Below are 24,118 nucleotides of genomic sequence, written 5' to 3'. Positions count from 1 at the left end.
AGATCCTCAAGCGGATGGGCACTAACTCACTTTGAACGTCACTCACAAATTACTACGAAACTCGAAGTTCGTATCGTAATTAAATAGTATAAGTGTCGTTAGATTTTGGAGTTTCATATTCGGATCACTTGGATCTTATTATCTAAGTAGATCGGATTTGGACTTGGATCTTATTATCTATGACAGTTCAGTCAGCGGGTGGGGCACAGTACCGTATATAGATTTAATAATCGCTCGATCATAAAGGAGTCGGATTCAATAAGCGGATTCGGTACCGACACCGCTGGATCTAGTGAGTCAGATCACTTCGCGAGTTTGACAATGACAATATATTTGGCATGAGCAATTGCGCACGCAGTTCAGTTTCGTTTCTATTATTTTCGAATGTAATTACAATTAATTCTAATTTATAGCACATACAGTCATTTCATTTATCACTTTCATTAATGTAGCGAGAGCGAGAAGTGGCGAGAACAGAAAGAAATGTGTTTTACAAAAGGATAATTTCTCCGAAAGATTACCGCGTTTTTAATCGTGTCTCAAACATCCTGAAATTTTAATTACAGATAAAATATCTAAAAACGACCAAACTGGAATCTGGGCTGGACTAAGGACTAAACTAAATCATCAAGTGCCTGACTAAACGCGGCAACATAATAACTCGAAATTTCTTTGACAGTTATTTGATAGGTGCGGCCACATGCAGTCGCTCGTCGCTCGTTAAAATCTGGTCACGTGACCCCATAGGAATGATCTTGGTCTTGGAAGCTAATTTCTTTCTTAATCTCATAGTGGCAGTAAAACGTAGTGCTTATATTCTCTTTGGTAGCAGTCGTGGCAGTGGTACAAATAAAATAAATTGGAGTGAATTAAAAAAACTATCAGTATTTTTGCCGAAATTGAACATATTTTTTTTTCAGCGATAAATCTTAACATTTTCAGCTTTATCACTATTATGTTACGTCACTAGATTTGACGCTGGAAACGAGCGTCGAGCGACTTGCATGTGGCCGCGCCTACGTTTAGTGCAGCAGGGCTACTACAAAACTCGAAACTCAAAGTTCGTGTCGTGCGGTCCCTCTCGCTCTCGTATTAAATAGTATTAAGTGTCGTGCGCGACACTTATACTATTTAATACTAGAGCGAGAGGGTCGGTACGATACGAATTTCGAATATCGAGTTTTTTTTTTCGAGTAAGAGTTTCATAGTAGCCCTGCTGGTGCGTGCGTTTGACATTGGCATTGACAATTTGGACGACGAGGACAGGACCAAACAAACCCTAAACAAATTTTACAGTTTGAAACCGACAATTTATATTTTTATTTGTGAGAAAAATTCTTCAAGGACCACAAAAAATGCCGCTAATGAACACAAAAGCTGAAATCCCAATAGACCTAGACCAGGTTAGAAAAGACATTTTAAATGGAATACGCGAATGCAGCTCCCGAGGCCTGATGCAAACGACGAAATGGCTTGCGGAGCTTAATTTTGCTTTAAAAGATCATAAAGTTAATATAGAGGAGCCACCTGGAGGCTACGATGATGGGATCATAGCAGAAGAGAAGGAATCTTACTTATTAGCCAAGAGTTATTTTGATAGCCAAGAATACAACAGAGCTGCTCACTTCTTAGAAAACTGTACGAGCCAAAAATGTATATTCCTGCACCGCTACTCGCAGTACATGTCCAGTGAAAAGAAGCGGCTTGACAATGCCACTGATTCGGGCACGGAAAACACTGAGTCAAACCAAGTATTGCTGGATTTACTGTCATTTTTTAAGGTTCTATAATATTTTTAGACGCTTATAGTTATTATTACAAACGGGACTTAAATGTGAGTTTCTGTGATCACAAGTAGACCATTGCCTCTGGAATATGATCAAAATGTTGAGGTAGTTTCAGCAATAATTTTGTCACATTTATGTCCCAGATGTACTGTGGTATAAATGAGGGGCAAAATTTATAAAAAAAGAACAAGAACCCTCTCCACATGATTTCAACTCTTTTTTTTTTTTAATTAAAGACTTACCTTAGACAAAATATGTTTTATTGTTTTTTTTTTTAATTTCAGGCAAACAGTAACAACTTGGATGGATATTTACTTTATCTACAGGGAGTAGTGTTAAAGAAGTTAGACTTAAGAAGTCAGGCTGTGACAGTACTACAGGCTGCAGTATCAGCAGTGCCCATTCTCTGGTGTGCATGGGTGGAGTTAGCCGGCCTGGCCAATGAATATGATGCGCTAGACTCGTTACAGCTGCCTAAACATTGGATGATGTACTTTTTCGCGGCACACGCATTTGTCGACCTTAAGCTGTCCGAACAAGCCTTGGAAGGATACATGGTGCTAGCAGCTGCTGGCTTTGATAAGAGTACTTATGTTATAGCTCAGATGGCTATTGCACACCATGATAGAAGAGGTAAAATTACAATACAATGACTCCATAGTAATCCATTATAATATATTGGTATATATTATATTGGTGATAAGTGTACCTTCAGCAAACAGTTTTAAAGTAGCCTAGACAAACACTTAAAAAAGAAAGACTAAAAACACAAGTGCGGTGATGTACACGCATGAGCTCTAAGAGCTGCTAGTGTATTATTTATTTTACATATCATGTATGCAAGCTGTCATCAATTCTTACAAATCAAATTTCACATATTTCCAGTGATTGGCTTCACTTGCAATATAATAATAATAATAAAGTACCACCTGTCTGTGGAATATTTATTGTATGGGCCATATCTGGAAAATCATCACTTCAAGGCGCAGGCTTAAGCTAAGTTGCTTTCCCTCTTAATAGTTTGTACTTTTAAATAATTTGACTGTATTATTTGTGATGCATAACTTGTAAACAAACTATTGAAGACATTAAATAAAAGTAATAAAAAAAAAGTTATTGGACAGATTACATAAAATTAAGTTTTGCACAGGAACAGTTTCACCGTACTTGTTTTTGCAGATAGAGGTTACCCGTGTCACCTATACTAGGCTAGGCTTGTCCCGTAGGATGACACCTTTACAATGATTACCTATTAAACTTTTTAAATGTTAAAGAAAATCATGAAAATCTATGCTAACTACTTAATTACGACTATACATATTCTAATCCAAAGGTTTGTGAGTGTGTGTGTGTGTGTTTGGGGGAATGTTATCATAAAAGTAAGTTCTCTGTTTCATTGTAATCTTTGGGTGCTCAGCCAATTTTAAACTTTGAATTTGACCTCTATTGACGAACAAGTTTTAATATTACAGTGCCAGTTAACCCTTCCATATATGTGTAAGCAAACATAGGCTCCAAATCTTTTTGCAAATTTCGTTCTTACTTTCGGCAAAGGAATATTAAGTATGCTTTTCCTGAGCAGGTCCGTATAATTAGGCAAAGCTAGGTGAGCCTTATGAGCGATTTCAGTACACCGAAGAAAATACAGCTGCCTCAGAGTAAGCACTTCACTGAGCTTATATAAAGCAGAAGTTGGGTACCTGCATGGTTTTGAATGCATAACCTTCAGAAGTAAAACGGTTCTTTCGAAATGTATCACATGGGTCTTAGCAGCCCCTCCCCACACTGTGATGCAGTAAGCAATGACAGGCTGTGCCAGGGCCATATATGTGGTTTTTTGAAGTCCCTTGGTCATGACACCGCGCAGATTTCGAAATATATAAATCAGTTTCCTAACACGATTTGCGGTGGATGTGATATGATCGACAAAAGAAAGCTTCTCGTCTAGCACTACACCCAGGTATTTTATAGATGAAACTCTCCCTATACTGCCACAGCTGCACACTGTACTATCATTTGAGAGACAAGTGTGGATCTTCATTTCAACCAGCGAGCCAGGGGAGGAAGCCAACGTTTTGTGGAAACACAGGAATTTGGTTTTGTCTGTGTTAAGTGTTAGCAAGTTGTTTTGCAGCCACTCTGCTATACGAGACAAACCTTTCTCTGCGGTAGAACCCACCAAATCCCATGACGAGTTGTGGAAGATTATGGCGGTATCATCAGCGTAACACTATTACAAAATTAAATATTAGATAAGAATCTGTTGGATTCTTGGTTATCTGACGGATTGTAAAATAACTAATTGCGACTGTAATCGTTGACGGATTGTAAGTAACTATTGAATAAATCTCTTTTATTTATTTATATATTTACTTGCAGATGTGGAGTCCTCGCTGCGACTGTTTGGGCAGCTGGTGCAGCTGGATCCATACCGGCTGGACGACTGGGACGTATACTCGCACTTGCTGTACCTGAAGGAGCGCCGCATGGAGCTCGCGCACCTCGCGCAGCGCGCCGTCGCCATCGACAAGTACCGCGTCGAGACTTGCTGCGTCATTGGCAAGTTTTGTTTTTAACTCTCAACTGGGGTAGTAAAGGCAAAGGATTGAAACCGTCCATCGTCAGTATCGGTGAGTCCACCGTGCTTGGTGGATACAGCTTAGGGTTGTAAACAAACATGTAGGTGCCTACAACTACCCTAACCTAATTCTCGATACGACTGTCCCTTGTTCCCTGTACGTAACCATCTTACATAACCAGCACTGGAGGGTCCAAATTATTCCCTAACTCAAATAGGAGCTGGCGCTTCGCCGGCCGCTGCCGTGGCGCGCTCGGTTCGCTCGGTCGGCTCGCGCTTTATTCTATAATCTCAATTGTACTTGTACGGTCACGAACTTTAATTCATGCATGAGCTACCATGGAACCTTTTCAAAGGAAAAGTCATTACGATTTTCCTTGTTAATTAATGCGATGTCACTACTGTGTAATGGGGGGTGTGTGTGTGTGTGTGTGTGTGTGTATATTTGCTCCTTCAAGCTAAAATGCTAGAAAAGATTTGGGTGACATTTGGTGTGTAGAAAGCTGAACATCTGGGTATCAGAGACCCCATCTACTTAACAGTGTTATTGTGGTTAACTGCAAACCTATTCTGAATATGAAAACTATGACTCCAGGGAACTACTACAGCATGAGAAGTGAGCACCAGAAGGCAGTGATCTACTTCCAACGAGCGCTGTCATTGGACCCGCAGTACTTGTCAGCCTGGATCCTCATGGGCCATGAGTTTATAGAACTGCAGAACTCGAATGCTGCCATCCAGTGCTATAGGCAAGCCATAGGTGAATAATTAAATACACTACTTTTATTTGAACAAAGGCCATCTTCACTTGGCATTCAGTGATTTTAGTTATTACAGTTTGTGCTTGATACTTTTTGTTTGGTATAAAATATATGTTGACAACCAAAAGGTTAACTTTTGGCATAAATGGCACCTACTCGTACCTAATGCGTACTACGACTTACTACCTACGTACATTATTTATTATAATAATTTCCCGAACTGTTCTCCTTCTCTTCTCGACATCGCTTTGACCTCTTCCCCTGGTGATGTTGCTAAGTTTGGTCAGTGCTCTGCTGACGCTTTCTCCTACCATGATTTAATCTATCTTTCATATAAAATTCGTCCTCCTAAGGCTAAAAATAAAGTTCTCTTGCACCGCAGCTTTCTTCGCATGAACACCGACTTGGTTCGTAAGGATGCAATGAAGGTTGATTGGGGATCTATCTCCGATGCTGGCACGGTTGATAAACAAATTGATCTATTTAATTCTTTTCTCACCCAGCTTTACGACGTGCATGCTCCGGTCAAACCTATCAAGGTTAAACATCTTCCTGCTGCATGGCTCACTGATGACATCAAAAGAAAGAAAAATCAGGCTAGATCTAGGTACAGTCACCAGCATTAATATCAGCCACAGCGGAGCGTGCAAAAATATCTGACACGTCCTTCCGGCCCTAGAAATAGAGTCGTATCAGAAATTTATGCACGCTTGCTGTGTCAGATATTGGTGCTGGTGACTGTACAAGGTTGACCCTTCGGATAGGAACAGGGACAGGTATCGGGTTTTGCGAAATCGGTGCAGCACCATCTGTCGAGACGCCCACAGATGCCATATTCATAAAGCAGTTGAAAATGGAGATCCTGCTAAAGTATGGAATTTTTTAAAATCACTAGGAGTTGGTAAATCTCAACAAAAATCTGTTCCGGTCGATATTAATATTGACCAGCAAGGGCTACTACAAAACTCGAAACTCGAAGTTCGTGTCGTGCAGAGAGCTGACACTTATACTGTTTAATACGAGAGCGAGAGGGACGGCACGACACGAACTTCGGGTTTCGTAGTAGCCCTGCAGCTCAACCAGCATTTTTCTTCCTCGGCTATTTTCCGTGATTCTGAAAAAGTCACGATATTAGCTTATTTTTCTGCTCTATCAACTCCTGACACTTCCTCTTTTCGTTTCAATCAATTTACCGACAGTGATGTTAGGAAGAACGTGTTATCCATCGCTTCTAACGCTGTTGGTGTCGACAGTGTAAGCCGTGCTATGATTCTCCCTATCCTTGATATACTCCTCCCGGTCATCACTCTTATACTAAATAATTCCATTTCATCGAATGTGTTCCCTTCAGTGTGGAAAGATGCTGAAATTATTCCTCTACCTAAGAAATCCAGTCCAGCATCCTTTTCTGACTACCGGCCAATTTACATTCTTCCTTTTCTTTCCAAGGTTTTGGAGCGTCTTGTGCACAAGCAGTTGACGTCATACCTAACTAGAAACGACCTCCTCAATCCTTTCCAATCTGATTTCCGTCCCAGTCATAGCACGGCAACTGCGCTTGTGAAGATCACTGACGACATCCGATTGGGCATGGATAACAGAAAACTTACGGTTTTAACTCTATTAGATTTCAGCAATGCGTTCAATACTGTTGACTTTGACATTATGCTTGGTATTTTAAGTTCTCTTAACATATCTCGTGCGGTTATTGAATGGTTTCGTAGTTACGTAGTAGGTCGTCGGCAAAGAATAAAGGTGGAGGACTCTCGATCTTCCTGGTGCAACACGCTTGCTGGTGTACCTCAAGGCGGAGTGTTATCTCCGTTACTTTTCTCTATTTTTATAGATTCTATTTCTCTGAACCTTGATTCATCGTATCACCTTTATGCTGATGACCTAAAGATTTATTCCCAAGGCATGCTTAGCGACCTTCCGTCGGTTATCGAGTCCATTAACCTGGATTGGACAAAGATTTTAAAATGGAGCCGACGCTTTTGCTTAAATGTTAATCCAACGAAGACCCAAGTCATTATTATTGGCAGCTCAAAACTTATCCCAAGGGTTGGTTGACTTTGCATCTTTGCCATCTGTATAAAAAATCTAGGTGTTATCATGGACCGCACTCTGTCATGGTCACCGTATGTGTGTGAGATTAGCAGGAAGGTGTTTGCTGCGATGGGATCCCTAAGACGCCTTCAGAATTTCCTTCCATTTGCCACTAAGGTTGCGCTTGCACAGACTTTACTGCACCCTATCTTCGATTATGCTGGCATTTGGAATAAACTTGAGCGAATTCAAAATCTGTGCATTCGGTTCATATTTGGCCTACGTACCTAAATATGATCATGTTTCTTATTTCCGATCACAGCTCAAGTGGGCCCAATCCGCTTTCGCCGAAACTCTGACATACTGCGCTATCTTCTCTACGGCATTCTCTTTAACCCTGCGACTCCTTGCTACCTCAAAGAGCGATTTATTTTTATTTTCGTTGCTCTCAGAACTTTCTCCTTACTGTCCCTCTTTCAAACTGTAAATTCTACGTTTATTCTTATACTGTCCAGGCCACTCGGTTTGGGAACTCCCTGCCGGCGGATAGACTTAAGGCGCGCTAAGTCCTTGCCTATCTTCAAGCCTATGCTTAGGGAGCACTATCTGTCGTCTTGCGTGTGAACTGTGAATGTTATAACTGTTAATTTATTTATGAGTATGTTGTTAATGTTGTTATGTATCTACCTATCTATTTGGATTTGTTGTGTATGTATACTGTATAAATGGCTATGTACCTATTTTTGATATTGCTGTAATGTATGTGATATAAATTCACCACCTGCTAAAATTTATTCCTTGCTTCTCCATCCATTCCATTGTAAAGGTTGCCTGGAAGAGATCGCTCTGAAGCAATAAGGCCGCCTATTGCTTACCTCAGAAAGTCTCTGTGTATATACCTGTTTTTCTGTATTGCTTGCTATGTGTTGGTGTGCAATAAAGAGTTATTGTATTGTATTGTACATTACGTACGTAGTAAAAATCGGCTTGCAGAAGTTCACTTAACTTAATTTATTTATTGTAATCTATTTATTTGTTGTTTACTTACAATTTAATCTATTTCTATTTCGGAATAATCATAATAATCATTTATTCATTTGTCCAACAGAGGTTACATTGATTTGGTCTTAAATTATGTTTTTTTGAGTTTCACTATGTGTTGCCCCAGGGCATACAAATCTTAATTCTTAATTTGATTTACGTATGTATAAGTTTAGTATATTTGTGTATCATTCCGAGTCACAGACGGTTTTGACAGAAAATCAGCGCTGCAGGCGTTGGAGGCCTCAGCATAATGCTGAGTCAGCGGCCGTTTCTTTTTTCCGGGGACACACAAAATCGTGTACCTATGTATTTTAATTTTTGTTTTTTTTTGTTTTCTTGTTTTTGTTGTTTATTCTTATTTTTAAATTTTGTTGTATTTGTGTGTCTTTGTGAATATCTTCTTTCTTTCTAACCAGAGATTTGACGATCATTACTGATTATTGTTATACTTAGTGCCTAACTTGGTGCAACCCCCACTAGGTGTTTCTTATGCTATAAGACTATTAAAATACTTGTTTAACATTATGTGTAAAATTGGTTTATTTATTAGTTGGCATTTACAAATTTTAAGATGGTGCGAGGATTATTATAAATGCGAAAGTAACTCTGTCGGTTACCTTTTTAAACCACTGAACCGATTTATATCAAACTTAGGACAGAGATAGTTTGATATAAAATATAATGCAGGAGCAAAGGGCATACATAAGTTTTTATCCCAGAAAATTGTATAGCCCCCACTGGAAAACTATAAAATAATGAAATTAAAAGTGATCATTCATCGACGTCAATGTACCGCAACTCGCACCATCTAAATGTGGCTTTACAGAACGAGCTATTCAATTTACACAAGTTGCACTCAAATAAAGCGTTGTGTTTGTTTAACTTGTGAATTAGTGCTAAACTGGGCCATATTATTTCAGATGTGGATAGAAACGATTATCGCGCGTGGAACGGCCTCGGCCAGGCTTACGAAATACTGGGACTGAACGGCTACTGCATTTATTACTACTCAAGGGCCGCTCAATTAAAGCCGGACGATTCGAGAATGCTCGTCTCACTGGGTGAGGCGTACGAGAAAATGGACAAGATACCTAATGCCCTGAAATGTTATTACAAGGCGCACAGCACTGGCGATATTGAAGGCATGGCGTTATTCAAATTGGCTAAGTAAGTGACATTCTTAATTCACCACGAGAGAAGCTTCTTTCAAGGACGTCTACGTTTATAATAAACAGCCTTTATTCGCGGCTTAGCTTGCGTTACTCATTAAACTGTCTGGCATTTTAAATAGAAATTTCGAGATTTCGCTAAATTCCCGTGAGAATTCCGGAAACTTACAACGTTATTATTATTATTATTTATTAACGTGAGAAGAAAATTTCGTGTGTCTAGTTTAGACTTAGCGATCTCATGGGAATACCTATCAGGATAAAAAATAGCCTGTTTTGTTCCAGAGTTCTACCTTTATCATACCAAATTTTATCCAAATCTGTCCAGCCATATACTCAGCGGCACAAAATTTGGCCCACTCTACGTATAACATTACCTATTAAGGTGACCCGGGGCTATTGTATCTGAGCCGTCTGATGGCGTCCTTACGACGCCATGTTCTTTTCGGCCATTTTGCGTTGTGTTCGCCAGAAGACTGTCTTCACACAACACACATAAACATGGCGAACATGGCGTCGTAAGAACGCCATTATACGGCTCAGATACAATATCCCCCAGCTACAATAGCCCCGGGTCACCTTACTGCATACATTTGAAGGCCAGATTTCTTGCCGCTTAGTATATTTTTTATTATAATAAAAAAAAATAGCAATTGTTTACTGGCAGGTTATATGAGAAGTCGAATATGCCGAACAGCGCGGCGGCGGCGTACACGGCGGCCGTGCAGGACGCCGGCAACGCGGGCAGCAAAGAGCTGCCGCCGGCGCTTCGCTACCTCGCGCAGTACTACCTGCGCTTCTCGCTGCTCGATCACGCAGCGCATTACGCTTACAAGTGCTTGGAGCACGACACGGTACGTACATACAACGCGGCCGTGCGCTTGATCAATAGCAGTGCATAAAAAGAGCCATCTTAACCGCGCCTTAGCGAGAGTGCATACTGGACAGTTAAGCCGAGAGTAAAATTAGTTGTTTAAGTACAAACTTTTATTTTCCATGCATTTCTGGACGCGTAGTTGGACTTGCCACGTATCCTCATACAAAATGGGTCAGACCATTTTGTATGAGGATAAGGAATGTGTTACCACAAAAAACTCCGATGGCTTACACACTCAGGCAACAGTCTGTGGCATGGATATACAGCGTGTATTGTTGATACAACCTCAAACTTTAGTGATGGCTCTAATAATCACACTATAATATTATAGTAAAAATTATTATTTTCCTTATAAAATAAATTAGCCCGCAATGTATCACTACGTGATACTACTTTGTTTTTATTTCAAACGTCGTCGTACTTGTTGACGTGACAGCTGTCACAGAACGCTTCTTCTTCTTAACAGGGTAATTACATTCCCTGAATATGGCAACCGGTACTCTTGTTGAGAAACCATTTTTGCCAGCATTATATATGTACTCTGTGCCAGCATCGTGTTATTCGTAGATGTTCTTTTCCAATTTCGACAGATTTCATTTCAATCTTGATATAGGTGCGTGAACAGAACGCTTCTCTCGCGTATCAAATCATTGTACGCATTACGTTGCTGCTTGAAAAAAAAAACAAAAATGAAAAACGCCCTGGTAGTTAATTCTAAATTAACAATTTGTTTTAATATCGGTTCAGAGCACTTAAATCTACGCCTAGTTAGTTTGAGGCGATATCAACAATACACGCTGTATTTTGTAAGAGTGACGATGGCATGCAATCACAATAGGTTGTTTCATCTTTGTGGCAAAACTCCCAGATAAAGCACTTAAAAGTACAGTTAATCAATTAAACAATTGTATTTGTCTATCTATTCTATAGCAATCCTTGTATGTAGAATGAAGTAAATTTCATGATGACAAGGTTCTATGGTCGCAGTATTGTAATTTTCAGACCAAGGAAGCTGGTAAAAACTTGCTTAAAACGATATCAGAGAAGAGATTAGCAGCCTCGTCGTCGCAGCCGCAGTGCTCGCACGAAGAAGTCCCCGAGGCGCTCCGGAACGCGTCCACAGTGTCGGCCGCGTCGGTCGGCGGCGCCGGCGCCGGCGCGCGCGACAAGACGCCGTTGCCTTCCCCCAACGTCACCCCCACTAATTACTCCACCCCCATGTTCACCAGGCGAAACACCAAATACAAGATGTGACGGGCTGTACCAAAGTGTGATTAATTTAAGTTGTAAGCGCATTACCTTTGAGGTAAAATAAAATACGTTTTTTTTTTCAAGTGTTTATTTTTTACACCATTAATACAACATAACAGATCTCGGTGCTCAAATAAAATAAAAACAATACATTAATTTAATAACTATTTAATAAATAGCAGTGCATTGATAAGATTGATTTAAATCACAGACCAAATCAAGCATGTGGATTGGGGGCTACTTCAGACTTGTATAAAATCTGCAGCGATTAACCCTTCCATCACTTAGGCGCTAAGTATCCAAATTTCCAGTGATAATGTATTACAAAAATATAAAAAGTTTAAATAAATTTATTCTTACAAATTATGACAAAATAAAAAGCCGTTGTCATGGGTTAATGTTATTAACAGGTAATAAAATAGTGACTGGGCGTTGCGAAAATAAAATTAACACACAAGTTAAAATGCACGTACACATTAATCATGGAATAAAAAAGATAATACATACTGATAAAAATTAACAATGTTAAGCCTCTAAAACTTCATTAAAAATGGAATAGCATGCGCACAACTAGCACTTTCGTATTAGTAGATTTTGAATATACTTAATTAATATCACTCTTTGTTTAGGATTAACACGTTAAATATTTCGTTCGTTACGAATTTGTTCTGAACTAACAATTGTTTTGTGCCTAATGTCACTCCTTTCATGATGACTATCAATATAAGGCCACTCCGCGCGATGACTTCATCATTCCATGCTGCTGACTCACTCATCAAAATACTTGTCCAGTGTAGTAGATATATATGCAAACTAGCATAGAATAGAACCACATACACGCAACACAACTACGCCAATATCTATAAATATTCTAATAATGTCTAAATAAGCGACTGACAGATTCATTGCCATATTACAATAAAATTTACAGCTATCATCAGGCATTTGAGTTTTTAGCGAAAAATGCTAAAGGTGGCTTCAGACAGTGCAGAGATAGCCTAGCTAGCTAGTGAGCGTTATACATATTATATCTACAGATTCAATGTAATTGTTACACAATCATAACCAGATCTCGTATCTCAACAAATTCTGATGTAATCTAAAACACTTGGACAATTGTACTGTACCACCAATCACTTAATGTTTAATTAAAGACAATTATAAAACCTTTTAAGGCAAACGGAGGCACTTATTTTGAATATAATAAGCATATTCATTATTATTTTCTACTAAGATATTCAAAATAGTTGTAATACCAATATATTACCAACAATACATAGTAGTAAAAAATTATACATTTTTTTATTTTATCTTTGTAACTTATTTTGTGCTTTTGTATTTTATTTTGCAGACATCCATTTCTTGATATTGTTCTTACTTATCTTTAGTAAAATTGATAGATTCATCAAAGGAAAGGATTATTTGAATTGACATAGTTTCCAGGGTTTGGTGCAGGCTGAAAAAAAAGGACAAGAAATTAATCAGACATAAGTAACACACATTACATTGATGCATGCATAGAATCCTGGTTAGCAAACCTCACTACCAAGTTAGAGCTTGCAGTAGCAGACTCAAATCCAGTAGGGGCAGAGTTCTGTGAATTTCTTTCCCAAAATTGTGCCCAATCATGGATGTTTTATATTTATTTAGGCAAATACCTATCACTTTTATAAATGTAAGTTCGACACCCAAACCCATACTTATCTTGGTTTGGATAAGTATTTATCTTCAGCTACCAGATTTGGTAAATTCAAGGATTTTAAACATTTCACATATCTGTCATTGTAATATAAACTAGACTAGTGTATTTAAATACAGAAATGTAAATGTTTAGATAGTTAAAAGGGGAATTTCAATATTTAAGACACCAATTGACATTATTTTATTTACATTTAGTAAAATACCTATCCAAACCAAGTATAAAGCATTGTTTAATTTACGATTAGATAAATGGTTGCAATTAAACCCCAAATATATAAACAACATAGTTTTTTTACAATTATTAGATTAAACTTACACACAAACTGTTGTGAGTATCCATAATAAAAAAACCCTAACATTATGAATCACAAGTATATTTTGATAAAAATTTTGTTGTGATTCATTGGAATGTACATAGTTACTGATAACAAGTTCCATGAACCATTGCACAAATTAGTATAATTTCCTGGATGATAAAGTAGCATGAACAGGCTAAAATAGTGATGTTGTTGACAAGATTAATTAATTTATTACTATACTAGCTCTTGCCCAAGGATTTGCACAAGTGAACCATTAGGTCTAGCAGATGAATTTTTGGAAGTTTGCAAATATTCCCATGTTCTAAAAATTTACATCATGGATTTCTTTAAAATTGCATAAAAAATACCCTCAAATTTCTAATGTCTCTAATTGTAGTGGTTGAAAATTTGGTACTTTATTCTGATCCCAGAGGGGAATAGCATAGCAGGATAAAACATATAATCTGTGTTATATTTTAGACATTGATTGTACAAGTAAGTACATACAAAATGTTATAATTTATTTTGATATGGCGTGAAAGAGTAACAAACAAACTTTAAGACTGTAACATATAAGATTTTCTCACTTTAGTAATGATTTTTTATTTATAAATAGCTCTTTATTTGAAACATACTTGCTCAATGAGGGTTAAGGTTCATATCAACTGAAAGATAAAACTCAATGATCAGATAGAATGATGATAAGATAGAAGACAAATACAAAAGTTTATTGTTACACACTTTGAACCCCCAAGTCTGTCTAGATTCTAGAAAATAGTGTCAAAAAGATTAGAGGTAGATTATTTTCTTGATATTCATAAATGATTGTTATAGCCTAAATTGAATAAAGATATTTTGGAACTTTTTACCAGGTATTTTCTTTTCTAGTTTTTTTTTACTATACAATGGCAAAACCCACGAAAGAGCGATATAAAAAAAAATTGGCTTTGATCTTAGTCAGATAGGTTCTTTTAATTGTTTTATGTATTATAATTATATCAGTAAGTCGGGTATTAATCATCCCACACTTGATTCTCAGAATATAAAAATAAAAAAATTGACAGTGGTTGTTTAAATACCAGACAGACAACTTCTCCATTTTCACATTGATAACAGTTATTGATAATATAGTTTTAAAATGTCTTAATAACCAATAAACATCAATTTCATTATTGAACTTTAAAAGCACAAAGCACAGTAAGAGTAAAGTACCACTCACCATGAATGGATTGACAGGTACGGCAGCAGCGGCAACACTCCAACTACCATTAAAGAATGGATTCTTGTTTGCAACCAGATCATGGGTTGATGCACTTTGGAATGGATTCTTGCTACTTATGTTGCTTCCTTCCTCTGTAAACATGATTAGGTTAATAGCTTGTTGTGAAATTATATGCTTAGCTCCCATATAGATAAAGATCCTTGATGCTTACTAACAAAGTAACTGTGAAAGTAACTAACTGCTGAACTGATTTAGATGAAATTTGAGATGGAGATAGTTTGAGACCTTTGTAAGGACTTAACCTTTCAAACCCAGCCAATATGATTGTGCAGGTTAATTAACTTTGAATTTAACACGGATTGTACATAATGCCTACTGTCATAACTCTTACGTTTGAATATTGAACTTAACATGGATTGAACGTAAAGTCCATTGTCGTAACTCTTCATACTCGACTGGGTTTGAAAGGGTTTGGATAGTTTTTATTCCAGAAAATAGCATTGTTCCCATGCAATAGTGATAAATGGATTCACAGGAAACCACTAGCATGTGCATAGTTATATGAAAAAATATGTAATGTTTGCATACCCATTGTCTTCATATTTTGCTGTCTTAAAGCATGATCTAAATCTGCTAAGGCTGCATAACGATCATCTGAAATATCAATGATAAAATTAGATTTTTATAATCGGCACAATACTGAATTACAGTAACTTAATGTCTATTACAAACTATTCTAGTTAATGTGATATACCTACTTGCAGTTGATGATGGTGGAGTGAATGCAGCAAAAGCTGGGGTGCTTGTTGTTGACTGAGGCACAAAATTGTTGTTTACATTGTTATTGAACTGGCTACTGTTATAAATATTTGCAGTTGAAAAGTCAACAGGAAAACTGAAAAAAAAACATTTGCTCATCACATAGAAAAATTAAAGCTTTAATAATTATGATCAAGAGATGTAACTGACTCAGGTACTGGAACAGGTGCGGCGGGCGGCGCCATGGGAGCGAGTGCGGGCGGTGAGCCGTGCACGGGCCGCGCTATCTTCATGCTCACGTTATCGCTGCCCGATGAAAGCAAACTACTTCCGAATTTCGGTGTGTTGACCAGTGTATTATTGTTCACAGTCGCCTTGGAAACTGGCGCAGCCATCGATATCAACGGTGCAGTGCTCGCTACCGTATTTCCGGCTTTAGTTTTCGACTTACTCCTTGATGTTAAACTGCCATTTGTGACCGGCGGGTTATTAAGCGGAGATTCCAGATAGTATCGCTTCTTCTCGTACTTATCCGACATGAAGTCTTTGACACTTTGTTCATCAATAAAGTTCACACTTTCACCCTCGTAGAGCCCTAGCCAGACGCGTCTGCAGTAATCGTTTCCTCTCACTTTTATAAATTCTATCTCTTCTGGGGTAAATGTGGCCATTGAAATAGACTTTACCCGATGAGGCGGCGTAAGGCCACGACTGCAATAAGATCGTGCAGATCAAAGATCAGATTTAATTAAAGATCAGGTCTAATTTTCAACACAAAAGCAATAACAAAGCAACGCAGAAAATAATACTTACAGCATTCCCGAGCATTTTGAACAAACGAATGAACCGATAGTAGAATTAACGTACGTAGGTCCTCTTTGGTTGCAATCTAAACAATATTTATTCCCATTAATTGATATAAGTTCACGTAAAATTTCTAAATTTTTGTCGTCTTGCTTTCGACGGTTAGCAGCCATTTTTAGACAAACAAGACAAGACAAGACAGGCCAGACAGATAGACAGCAAACAGATTAGAAATAAAAAAAATGAAATGCCAATTTTGCAGTAGTCATGGTTCAGTCAGTCGGGTGACACTCTTTCCCGGCCCGGATAACACCGACATGTAAATACCGGCCTTGTTTTTTGTGTACACGCCCATAGAAACTGACAGGAGCTTCTATGGGCGCGTACACGAAAAACAGGGTCGGTGTTTCCAACCCAGTATTATCCGGGCCGGGATAGTGTCACCGGTTCAGTCCGTTCCCTTCAGTCATTCCACAGATTATTATCCTCAGTACGAAAGTAAAGCATCTACCACACCCACTTACACCTATAAAGCGACCTTCTCACGATACGATGCTCATTACTAAAAAAAGACTAATGCTCCGATTGTATTTACTTCCTCTGGCTCTGAGGCTCCGATAGAAATCGAAGAAAATATGTGGAAAGAAAAATCGGTAAAGGAGAAAGAGAAATAATGCCATTGCACGATGACATTTGGCTGCTGACGCTGACTGACATCAAGTGGTTCTTGTTTGCACCATGGTTCGTTAACATCGTTACATTGATTACCTACCACCACAGAATATACATAATTTGTACTAACGTAACCACAGCACAGATAGGTACAATCAGAGTTCGTTCGATGTGGATGGTTGGTTATATGTACGGTTATAATGTGGATGGATGGTTATAACAATAAAATTTAATAAATTATGTCTGAAACTGAAGTAACCTGCAGGCTTTGTATGAGCACAGAAACACTTACAGATTTATTCAAAATTGATGGTGATACAACACTTGATCAGAAAGTGCAATTTTGCATTGATTTAAAGGTAAGCCGGTCTTCTTTCAGCACGCAGTGTGATCAGCGTTATCATAAATTGAAAACTAAAAAAACAATGAAATGTAATAATTGTTTTGGTTCATAGCTTGACGACCAGATGGCCTAGTGGTTAGAGAACCTGACTACGAAGCCTGAGGTCCCGGGTTCGATTCCAATGTCGGGGCAGATATTTGTATGAAAAATACGAATGTTTGTTCTCGGGTCTTGGGTGTTTGCTATGTATTTAAGTATGTATCTATATAATTATATTTATCCGTTGCTTAGTACCCATTACACAAGCTTTGCTAAGCTTACTTTGGGACTAGGTCAATTGGTGTGATTTGTCCGGTGATATTTATTTATTTATTTATAGCTGCAACATACATTACCAGTTGGTAATGTAGATAGGGCATTCAACATCAGCTCTCTTTTCAAAAATATAGTAGTTATTTACCATTAGGCAGTTATTCTTAAAGTATTTAATGTCTTTTTTGCAGATGAGTGTTAGAGATGGTTTGCCTGTGCTTATTTGTAGATCATGTGAGAAGAATATCAAAAAATTTTATAATTTCAAGCAGAAGTGTTTATATGTAGACTCAAAGCTGAAAACAATGAATAACTGTTCATTTACAGCAAATAAACATATCCCTGAAGAGCCCAACCTAGATAATATAAAAATGGAGTGTGAGCTATTTAATAAACTTAGCAGTGAATTGCACAACTCATTTGATTCCTGGCTGCCTGACGAGGTTGGTGCAGAATTCTGTTCACAATACTTTAACAATTCATCATTCTTCAAAACTGAAGACACTAAACCTACATTAGAACAAACCAATGAATTAAAAACAAACAATAGCAAAATGCAAATAATTAAAAAAACAAAACAGAAAAGAAAAAATGTTTCAAGCTACAAAATTCACCAATGCGAAATTTGTGGCCGGATAGTCAAAAATAAATCTGTTCTAACAAAACACATGGTAACACACTCAGGAATAAAACAATATTCATGTAAACTATGCTCTAAAAGTTTTACTCGAGCAGAGCATAAAGTAATTCACATGAGGACTCATCTTGGTATAAAACCATACGTATGTGAATTTTGTGGAAGATCATTCACAAAACGTCAGGATCTGGTTAGACACATGAAGATACATAGTGATGAAAGAAAGTTTAAGTGTCTGCAATGTGACAAGCGGTTTAAGCGTTCTAGTGATGTCCACAGCCATATGCGCACGCACACAGGTGCACGGCCATACAACTGTAGTAATTGTAGTAAGACCTACAGCTCACACAGTGGGCTACGGAAGCATTACAAAGCACATTGTAAAAAAGAAGAAGCTAGTGTTGAATAACAAGACTGATTGCATCATGAATTATTGTATTTTTAAAAGCATTAATATTGAACTTTATTTGTTGATGTGTTCATTGGTGTGACTATTGTGACTATGGCAATTTGGGATACAATGCTGACTCGAGTTAATGTTAAATTGAGCCATAAAAAGGCTACAAAAATTAGACTACATTGTCATCATTATGAAAAGGAGAAAAAAAAGGAATTAAAAATAAAGATTTTATAAAAGTTCTAATTACAATGAAAGTTATCAATCCTAATGAATGTGTAATAATAATGCAAAATAAAATTATAGTAACACTTCTTTATTCATAGATCATAGAGTAACACCTTGATGTTTCATATCATTCTTTGCAGGTGGTAGGACCTTGTGCAAGGTCCGCCCGGATTGCTACCACCATCTTGCTCGCTTATCCTGCTGTGAAGCAGTAGTGCTTGCAACAGCAGAGCTGGTGAAATTACTGGCACTTGAGGTATCCCATCTTAGGCCTCTAGGTTGGCAACGCATCTGCAATACCCCTGGTGTTGCAGATGTTTATGGGCGGTGGTGATCTCTTACCATCAGGAGACCCACTTGCTTGTTTGCCATCCAGTCAAATAAAAAAAAAACAACGCAAAACTAGGTTATTCAAATACTGAGGTCAAAATGCTCACAACTTCTTTATTTTCCTGTTAACTGAAAAGTTTTTGACAAATCACTGCCCTTCTCCTTTTTGTTGGCTATTCTTGATCCAAACTGCAGTGCTCGCTTAGGAAATGTGACAACCTCTCTCAGGCCCATACTGAAGGCCACTAGTCTTAGCATGAGCTTGTCTCCTAACCCTGGGCCATAATCATCACTGGGGAAGCACCTGGAAACGATTATTGTACTTAGCTTCTGAAAATCTGGGTTAGAGCATTGTTCATAGAGATGGAAGACTATAGATATATTTTTATGTATTTTAATATAGTATTATAATTATATAGATCTCAAGGACCAGAAGAATTGCAGTAATGAATAACTTTATTTTTATTTAACCGACTTAATAAAAGGAGGAGGTTCTGGTCCAATTTTAGTATTTTTTTTTTTATTTTTTTTTAAGTATGTTCACCAATTACTCAGTCAATTGTGGACCGATTTTCAAAATTCTTTTTTATTCGAAAGAGTACTCTTCTGAGGTGGTCCCATTGTCACCAAGTCGAGATCTGATGATGGGATCCTAGGGTAATCGAGGGCAAACCTCAAATTTTGTAGTATTTACATTCCAAAAGTATCATTTGATAAACTGGACCTGATGAAGAAGACCATAGATGACCAATGGAACTTGTGAAAGCTAAGTAATGCTCGCTCGTCTATAAGCGATTATGATTAATATAACTAGATAAGCGACTAAGAAGCTTTAAGTTGATGATTCTTTTGATCTGATCTGATGCTGAAGGCGGAAGGTAGGCAACGGAACTCTGTTACAAAACAACATAACTAACTAAGCCGTGTTTGGGCTTAATAGAATCGTTGTGAGATGTACTTTGGCAACGAATCACTAAAAAGTGAGAAAATAAATAAAGTAAATTTTTAACAAAAAAGTTAAACCATGTCCAAAAAAATAAAAAATAAAAACAAAAAATGGAGCCAACTACAAAACCCTTGAAAATATTTTTTTAAGCTCGAAGTCTGTGACTCAGCACAACCCAGCAGGAGTGATTGAAACCCATAGTATGTAGGTAAGGTACACGACTTTTGTTCCATTCCTGCTGGCTCGCGCTGAGGCACCAACTTCGAGCTAAAAAAACATTTTCAAGGGTTTTGTAGTCAGTTCCATTTTTTGTTATTTTTTTTGGAGTCAGTTTTACTCTTTTGTTAAAAAATTTCTTTATTACTTTTCATGTCATGATTAAATTCACATAGAAGACCTTGAGTACAAAAAATTACCTAGTTTGAAAATTCATTTGTCTGCCCCAGTTCCCCAAGAAAAACTCTTTTCTGCCCCAAAAGTTTGAATAAATGACTTTTTATTAATTAATAAAAACTTATAAAATATACTTACTTTAGCCATGGCTTCAACTTCAGCACATAATCAGTAAAGTCCTCATCCAGGTACGGCATTCGAGGCTGCCTGCCATGGTCGCAAATCACCCGATTGTCCCGTGCTAAGTTCCTGAAAGCTATCCTCTGCCAATCCAGCTCCAGCTCTCTGGCCAGTCCTGACCAGGAATGACGCTTGAAGGCATTGTAGTGCCTTTTATATCCTCCAAACAATTCATCGGCGCCAGAACCTAGTAATAATACCTGTAAAGTTGATCTATTTATATACATACACTAACTACACAGTATATATATAAGCTAAAGTAGTATGGAAGCTATGAACAAATCGATCGAAACGAACACACTCACACAGACGCGCGCTCTACACGGCCCCGAAGGGGGTCTCGCGGTACTGCAGTCGCGTTTTGGTGATAGATAGGTATTGCCCACTGACTTAAAGGCCATAAATTGTGTTAAATTGTTTAAAAAACGGCTCAGGGTTTATTTGTTTTATGATGTAAGGGATTTAATTAATAATAGTTTAAAATAGTTGTAAAAAATATATATATACTTATCTATCGTTTTACCAGTTTCTCAGTTATTGTTTTTTGTTTGTATATGTTTATTACATTTAGATTCAGAAAGAGGCCATATTTAATAGATTCTAATATCCAACAGAATGTAAATTGTTATAGGAATAATTTTAATAGTTTTTAAGCGCGCGATTTAAGTCGTGAAAAATATAATTGATAATACGGAACTTTCAGAATAGTTATTTTTAGCTATTCGACCGTCGGAGATACAGCTTGAACTAAACATTTTTTGTTTCTATTTTACAAAAATCTCTATTGGACCGTAGGTATTTATCTCACAAAATATGCCTAGCTGTCATACTGCTTTAGCTTATATATAAACTGTGCTAACTACATGGAACTTTCATGGCGCCGAGAGCTTTAAGTTATTTTTGGGATTGATTGGTAAAACTGTTTACATGGACCTTGAGTAGGTATGTAGATAGCTGGAAGTCTGGAATAACATAGAATAATTTTTATCCTGATATTCCCACGGGATCTGGATGAAATCCCAAAATTAGGGCTGCTACACACATGAAATTTAGCACTGGTGTTTCTTTGCGCGACATTACTGAAATCCACAACGAACATAATATTTGGGAATCTTGTCAAAATCCTGGAATTTTAATCCAACTGACCTAATGGTTTACGCGTTTGAAGCCGCAGGTAAAGCCAGTAGGGAATACTTCAACTTTTTTATGTTTTTGGCAACCAGTTGCTTTAGGTTTAGTAGAAAAAATAAAGTCTTTACCCTGCATGGGGAAACACTGTTTTCATCTTGGGCGCGTGATGCAAACCATAAAGCTGAACCTAAACTTTCATCCAATATTGTCCTTCTTGGAAATAGGAGATCTGCAATCGTTTTAATTTGAAACTCCTCTAGTTCTTCTTTAGGGACATTGATCTCTTTAAAATTCCATTCTCTGCAAAAACAAAATAAAAAAGATTAATTGGATAAAGCTGTCCTTCATAATACACTTCATGGTAGAAGGTACAAAATCTATTTAGTTTGGCACTGGGTTATAAGTAATCTGTCTAGGTGTGATTAAAAATGTCATTATAGAAGTAAAAAGGATTTTTACCTTGATGGACATAAAGTTTTCAGTTCTTCAAAAGATTGTCTACCAGTTACTCTATCTGGTACATCATATGATCCCACTGCATCCTTTTTAAAGGCTACATTAATAAGGTCAATGCTTTGCCACTTAGACACATATTTATTGGCTAGAAGTGACAGAATAGTACAATCTAAGCCACCAGAAAATAATACTCCTATTGTTGCGTGTGAACAAGTAACTGGTTTATCAAGTAAACATTCTTTGCACCTATTGGGTTGCCTTCTCAATCTGATTTCTACACTTTTATCCAGTAATTCTGTAATTGCATCAACAGTTTTTTTGATAGTTGGATGAGCTAAAAGATTGGTCAGTACCTTTAAATTGCTTTGTTTATTTACAGCTATTGATTTTATGTAATCTTTCAATTTTTCCTGAAAATGATACACAAAATTTATAAAATTGGTATTGGTTAAAATTTTGAAAAATGTAGTCAAGTGGAAAGACACAGCCAAAGTTACAAAAATATGTAAACACTACTTTATGCACTTCCATTAAGGTTGTGTATACATATTTTTGTAACTTTGGCCATGTCAATATCTTTTTTTTAGTACAAAAAATTGCAGTATTTACCTCATCAGTCAGATCTAAAGCAATTTCAGAATCTACTGTAAAATCTTCATCTGGTATTTTTTGTTGTTTTTGAAATGAATCATTTAAGTCTTCAATCAAACATTCATCAATTGTATCATTGGCCCAAGAATGTATTCTAACTTTGTTAGTTTTAATGTTCAAAATGTAAATATGAGTGGCTGGAACTTCCACGCAACTGCTTTTTCTATCTGAAAATAAAATATCTTCTTTTTATTACAACAGGACTTGACTTTCCACAAAAAAGACTAAGTATGAACTAATAATAATAGTAAATAATATTTGTGTTTATAAAACATAACTAAATAATGATAACATACCTAAAACATTACTAATCACTACAGAATCTTCAGTTTTATCAAACAGCAGACTGCTCCTGCCTATTCTGTCCCTTGTGAAATATAAATCCTCAGCCAGCTTATCATAGTAAATGATACTAAAGGGGCCTTTCAATGATTTAATTTCTTTAACAATGTGATGTTCTGAATAGCTGGACTGCAACAGAATAAAATATGGTAATGTATGTTTAATACATAATTATGATTTTGGGTAGGTTATTAAAATTTATCTCACATACTGTTCTCTGGGAAATTTTATTCATAATAATAAGCGTATCAGAGATATTATCGTCCCAGCTGTCATCAAATATGTCTCCGTTGTATAATAGAATCCCGCAGTCGTTTTCCACAGGCTGCGGGGTCAGTTGCGGGCCCTGCATCCATAGCACTGCCCCACAGAACAAAACACGGCTTCCTTCGGTATATATTTCTTTAGTTTGAACGCAATCGGGACCTCGGTTCTTGATTCGCCGTAGAATGTCCTCATCCTGGTGAAAAGTTTTTTTAGGTCTGTTTGAAGTTGGTGCCGTTAAAAAGTTGTTTTGAATGGCAATTTATGGAGAAATTACGTACTAAAGTGTTGTTGGAACCTGGATAGCAGATTTGACATATTATTCCACACATGTCTGGTAAAAAATTTAGGCAAAACTAAAACAAATCTAATTTCCACTCATTAAGTTTATTTAAAATATTTTTACAGTAAGTACTACACACGTATATTAAACCTAATGTCAAATCAAATGTCAGATTTCACCACAGAGTATATCTATATAGGGAAGAAAACGCGTCGCTCATCGAACGAGATATGGTCACGTGTGGTGTTGATACTT

At 37.1% G+C, this 24,118-nt stretch overlaps 3 protein-coding genes across 5 annotated transcripts; 1 reads left to right on the top strand and 2 right to left on the bottom strand.

Moving 5' to 3' along the window:
- Nucleotides 1-1,250: 1,250 nt before the first annotated feature.
- Cdc23 (cell division cycle protein 23) lies at nucleotides 1,251-11,592 on the top strand. 2 transcript variants are annotated; one of them, XM_074085995.1, is made up of 7 exons: nucleotides 1,251-1,781; nucleotides 2,072-2,420; nucleotides 4,167-4,346; nucleotides 4,961-5,125; nucleotides 9,137-9,383; nucleotides 10,053-10,239; nucleotides 11,265-11,592. In XM_074085995.1, the coding sequence occupies exons 1-7, from the start codon at nucleotides 1,356-1,358 to the stop codon at nucleotides 11,514-11,516; spliced, it is 1,806 nt and encodes a 601-aa protein (XP_073942096.1). In that variant the 5' UTR covers nucleotides 1,251-1,355; the 3' UTR covers nucleotides 11,517-11,592. The 2 variants fall into 2 exon arrangements, with proteins under 2 accessions (XP_073942096.1, XP_073942097.1); XM_074085996.1 differs by having other exon boundaries at nucleotides 10,036-10,239; nucleotides 11,265-11,406.
- Nucleotides 11,593-11,665: 73 nt separating this feature from the next.
- On the bottom strand, nucleotides 11,666-16,543 carry drongo (Arf GTPase activating protein drongo). Its single transcript, XM_074086000.1, has 6 exons — nucleotides 16,308-16,543; nucleotides 15,705-16,205; nucleotides 15,494-15,630; nucleotides 15,324-15,389; nucleotides 14,733-14,866; nucleotides 11,666-12,969 (listed from the first exon to the last, which is right to left on the bottom strand). Exons 1-6 carry the CDS (start codon nucleotides 16,469-16,471, stop codon nucleotides 12,919-12,921), a joined length of 1,053 nt encoding a protein of 350 aa, XP_073942101.1. The 5' UTR covers nucleotides 16,472-16,543; the 3' UTR covers nucleotides 11,666-12,918.
- A 2,768-nt stretch (nucleotides 16,544-19,311) lies between these two features.
- On the bottom strand, nucleotides 19,312-24,047 carry LOC141426811 (asparagine synthetase domain-containing protein CG17486). Of its 2 annotated transcripts, XM_074085997.1 has the most exons (8): nucleotides 23,862-24,047; nucleotides 23,528-23,776; nucleotides 23,271-23,445; nucleotides 22,933-23,141; nucleotides 22,327-22,733; nucleotides 21,996-22,167; nucleotides 20,695-20,936; nucleotides 19,312-19,521 (listed from the first exon to the last, which is right to left on the bottom strand). In XM_074085997.1, exons 1-8 carry the CDS (start codon nucleotides 23,910-23,912, stop codon nucleotides 19,332-19,334), a joined length of 1,695 nt encoding a protein of 564 aa, XP_073942098.1. In that variant the 5' UTR covers nucleotides 23,913-24,047; the 3' UTR covers nucleotides 19,312-19,331. The 2 variants fall into 2 exon arrangements, with proteins under 2 accessions (XP_073942098.1, XP_073942099.1); XM_074085998.1 differs by lacking the exon at nucleotides 23,528-23,776.
- Nucleotides 24,048-24,118: the final 71 nt, after the last annotated feature.

This window comes from Choristoneura fumiferana, chromosome 3, assembly GCF_025370935.1.
Source record: "Choristoneura fumiferana chromosome 3, NRCan_CFum_1, whole genome shotgun sequence".
Taxonomy (NCBI): Eukaryota; Metazoa; Arthropoda; class Insecta; order Lepidoptera; family Tortricidae; genus Choristoneura; species Choristoneura fumiferana.
The sequence above is the reverse complement of the archived record's forward strand: the minus strand, read 5'-3'. Positions and strand labels throughout refer to the sequence as shown.

Bases quoted from the DNA above. Each gene is read 5' to 3' on its own strand.
- Cdc23 (XM_074085995.1), top strand. From the start codon at position 1,356: ATGCCGCTAATGAACACAAAAGCTGAAATCCCAATAGACCTAGACCAG. The intron at 1,782-2,071 runs GTTCTATAATAT...TTTTAATTTCAG, and splicing joins ATTTACTGTCATTTTTTAAG to GCAAACAGTAACAACTTGGA. The intron at 9,384-10,052 runs GTAAGTGACATT...GTTTACTGGCAG, and splicing joins GCGTTATTCAAATTGGCTAA to GTTATATGAGAAGTCGAATA.
- drongo (XM_074086000.1), bottom strand. From the start codon at position 16,471: ATGGCTGCTAACCGTCGAAAGCAAGACGACAAAAATTTAGAAATTTTA. The intron at 15,390-15,493 runs GTAGGTATATCA...TTGATATTTCAG, and splicing joins TCCACCATCATCAACTGCAA to ATGATCGTTATGCAGCCTTA. The intron at 14,867-15,323 runs GTATGCAAACAT...TCATGTTTACAG, and splicing joins GCAAAATATGAAGACAATGG to AGGAAGGAAGCAACATAAGT.
- LOC141426811 (XM_074085997.1), bottom strand. From the start codon at position 23,912: ATGTGTGGAATAATATGTCAAATCTGCTATCCAGGTTCCAACAACACT. The intron at 22,734-22,932 runs GTAAATACTGCA...TATCATTTTCAG, and splicing joins CTTTAGATCTGACTGATGAG to GAAAAATTGAAAGATTACAT. The intron at 22,168-22,326 runs GTAAAAATCCTT...TTGTTTTTGCAG, and splicing joins AAAACTTTATGTCCATCAAG to AGAATGGAATTTTAAAGAGA.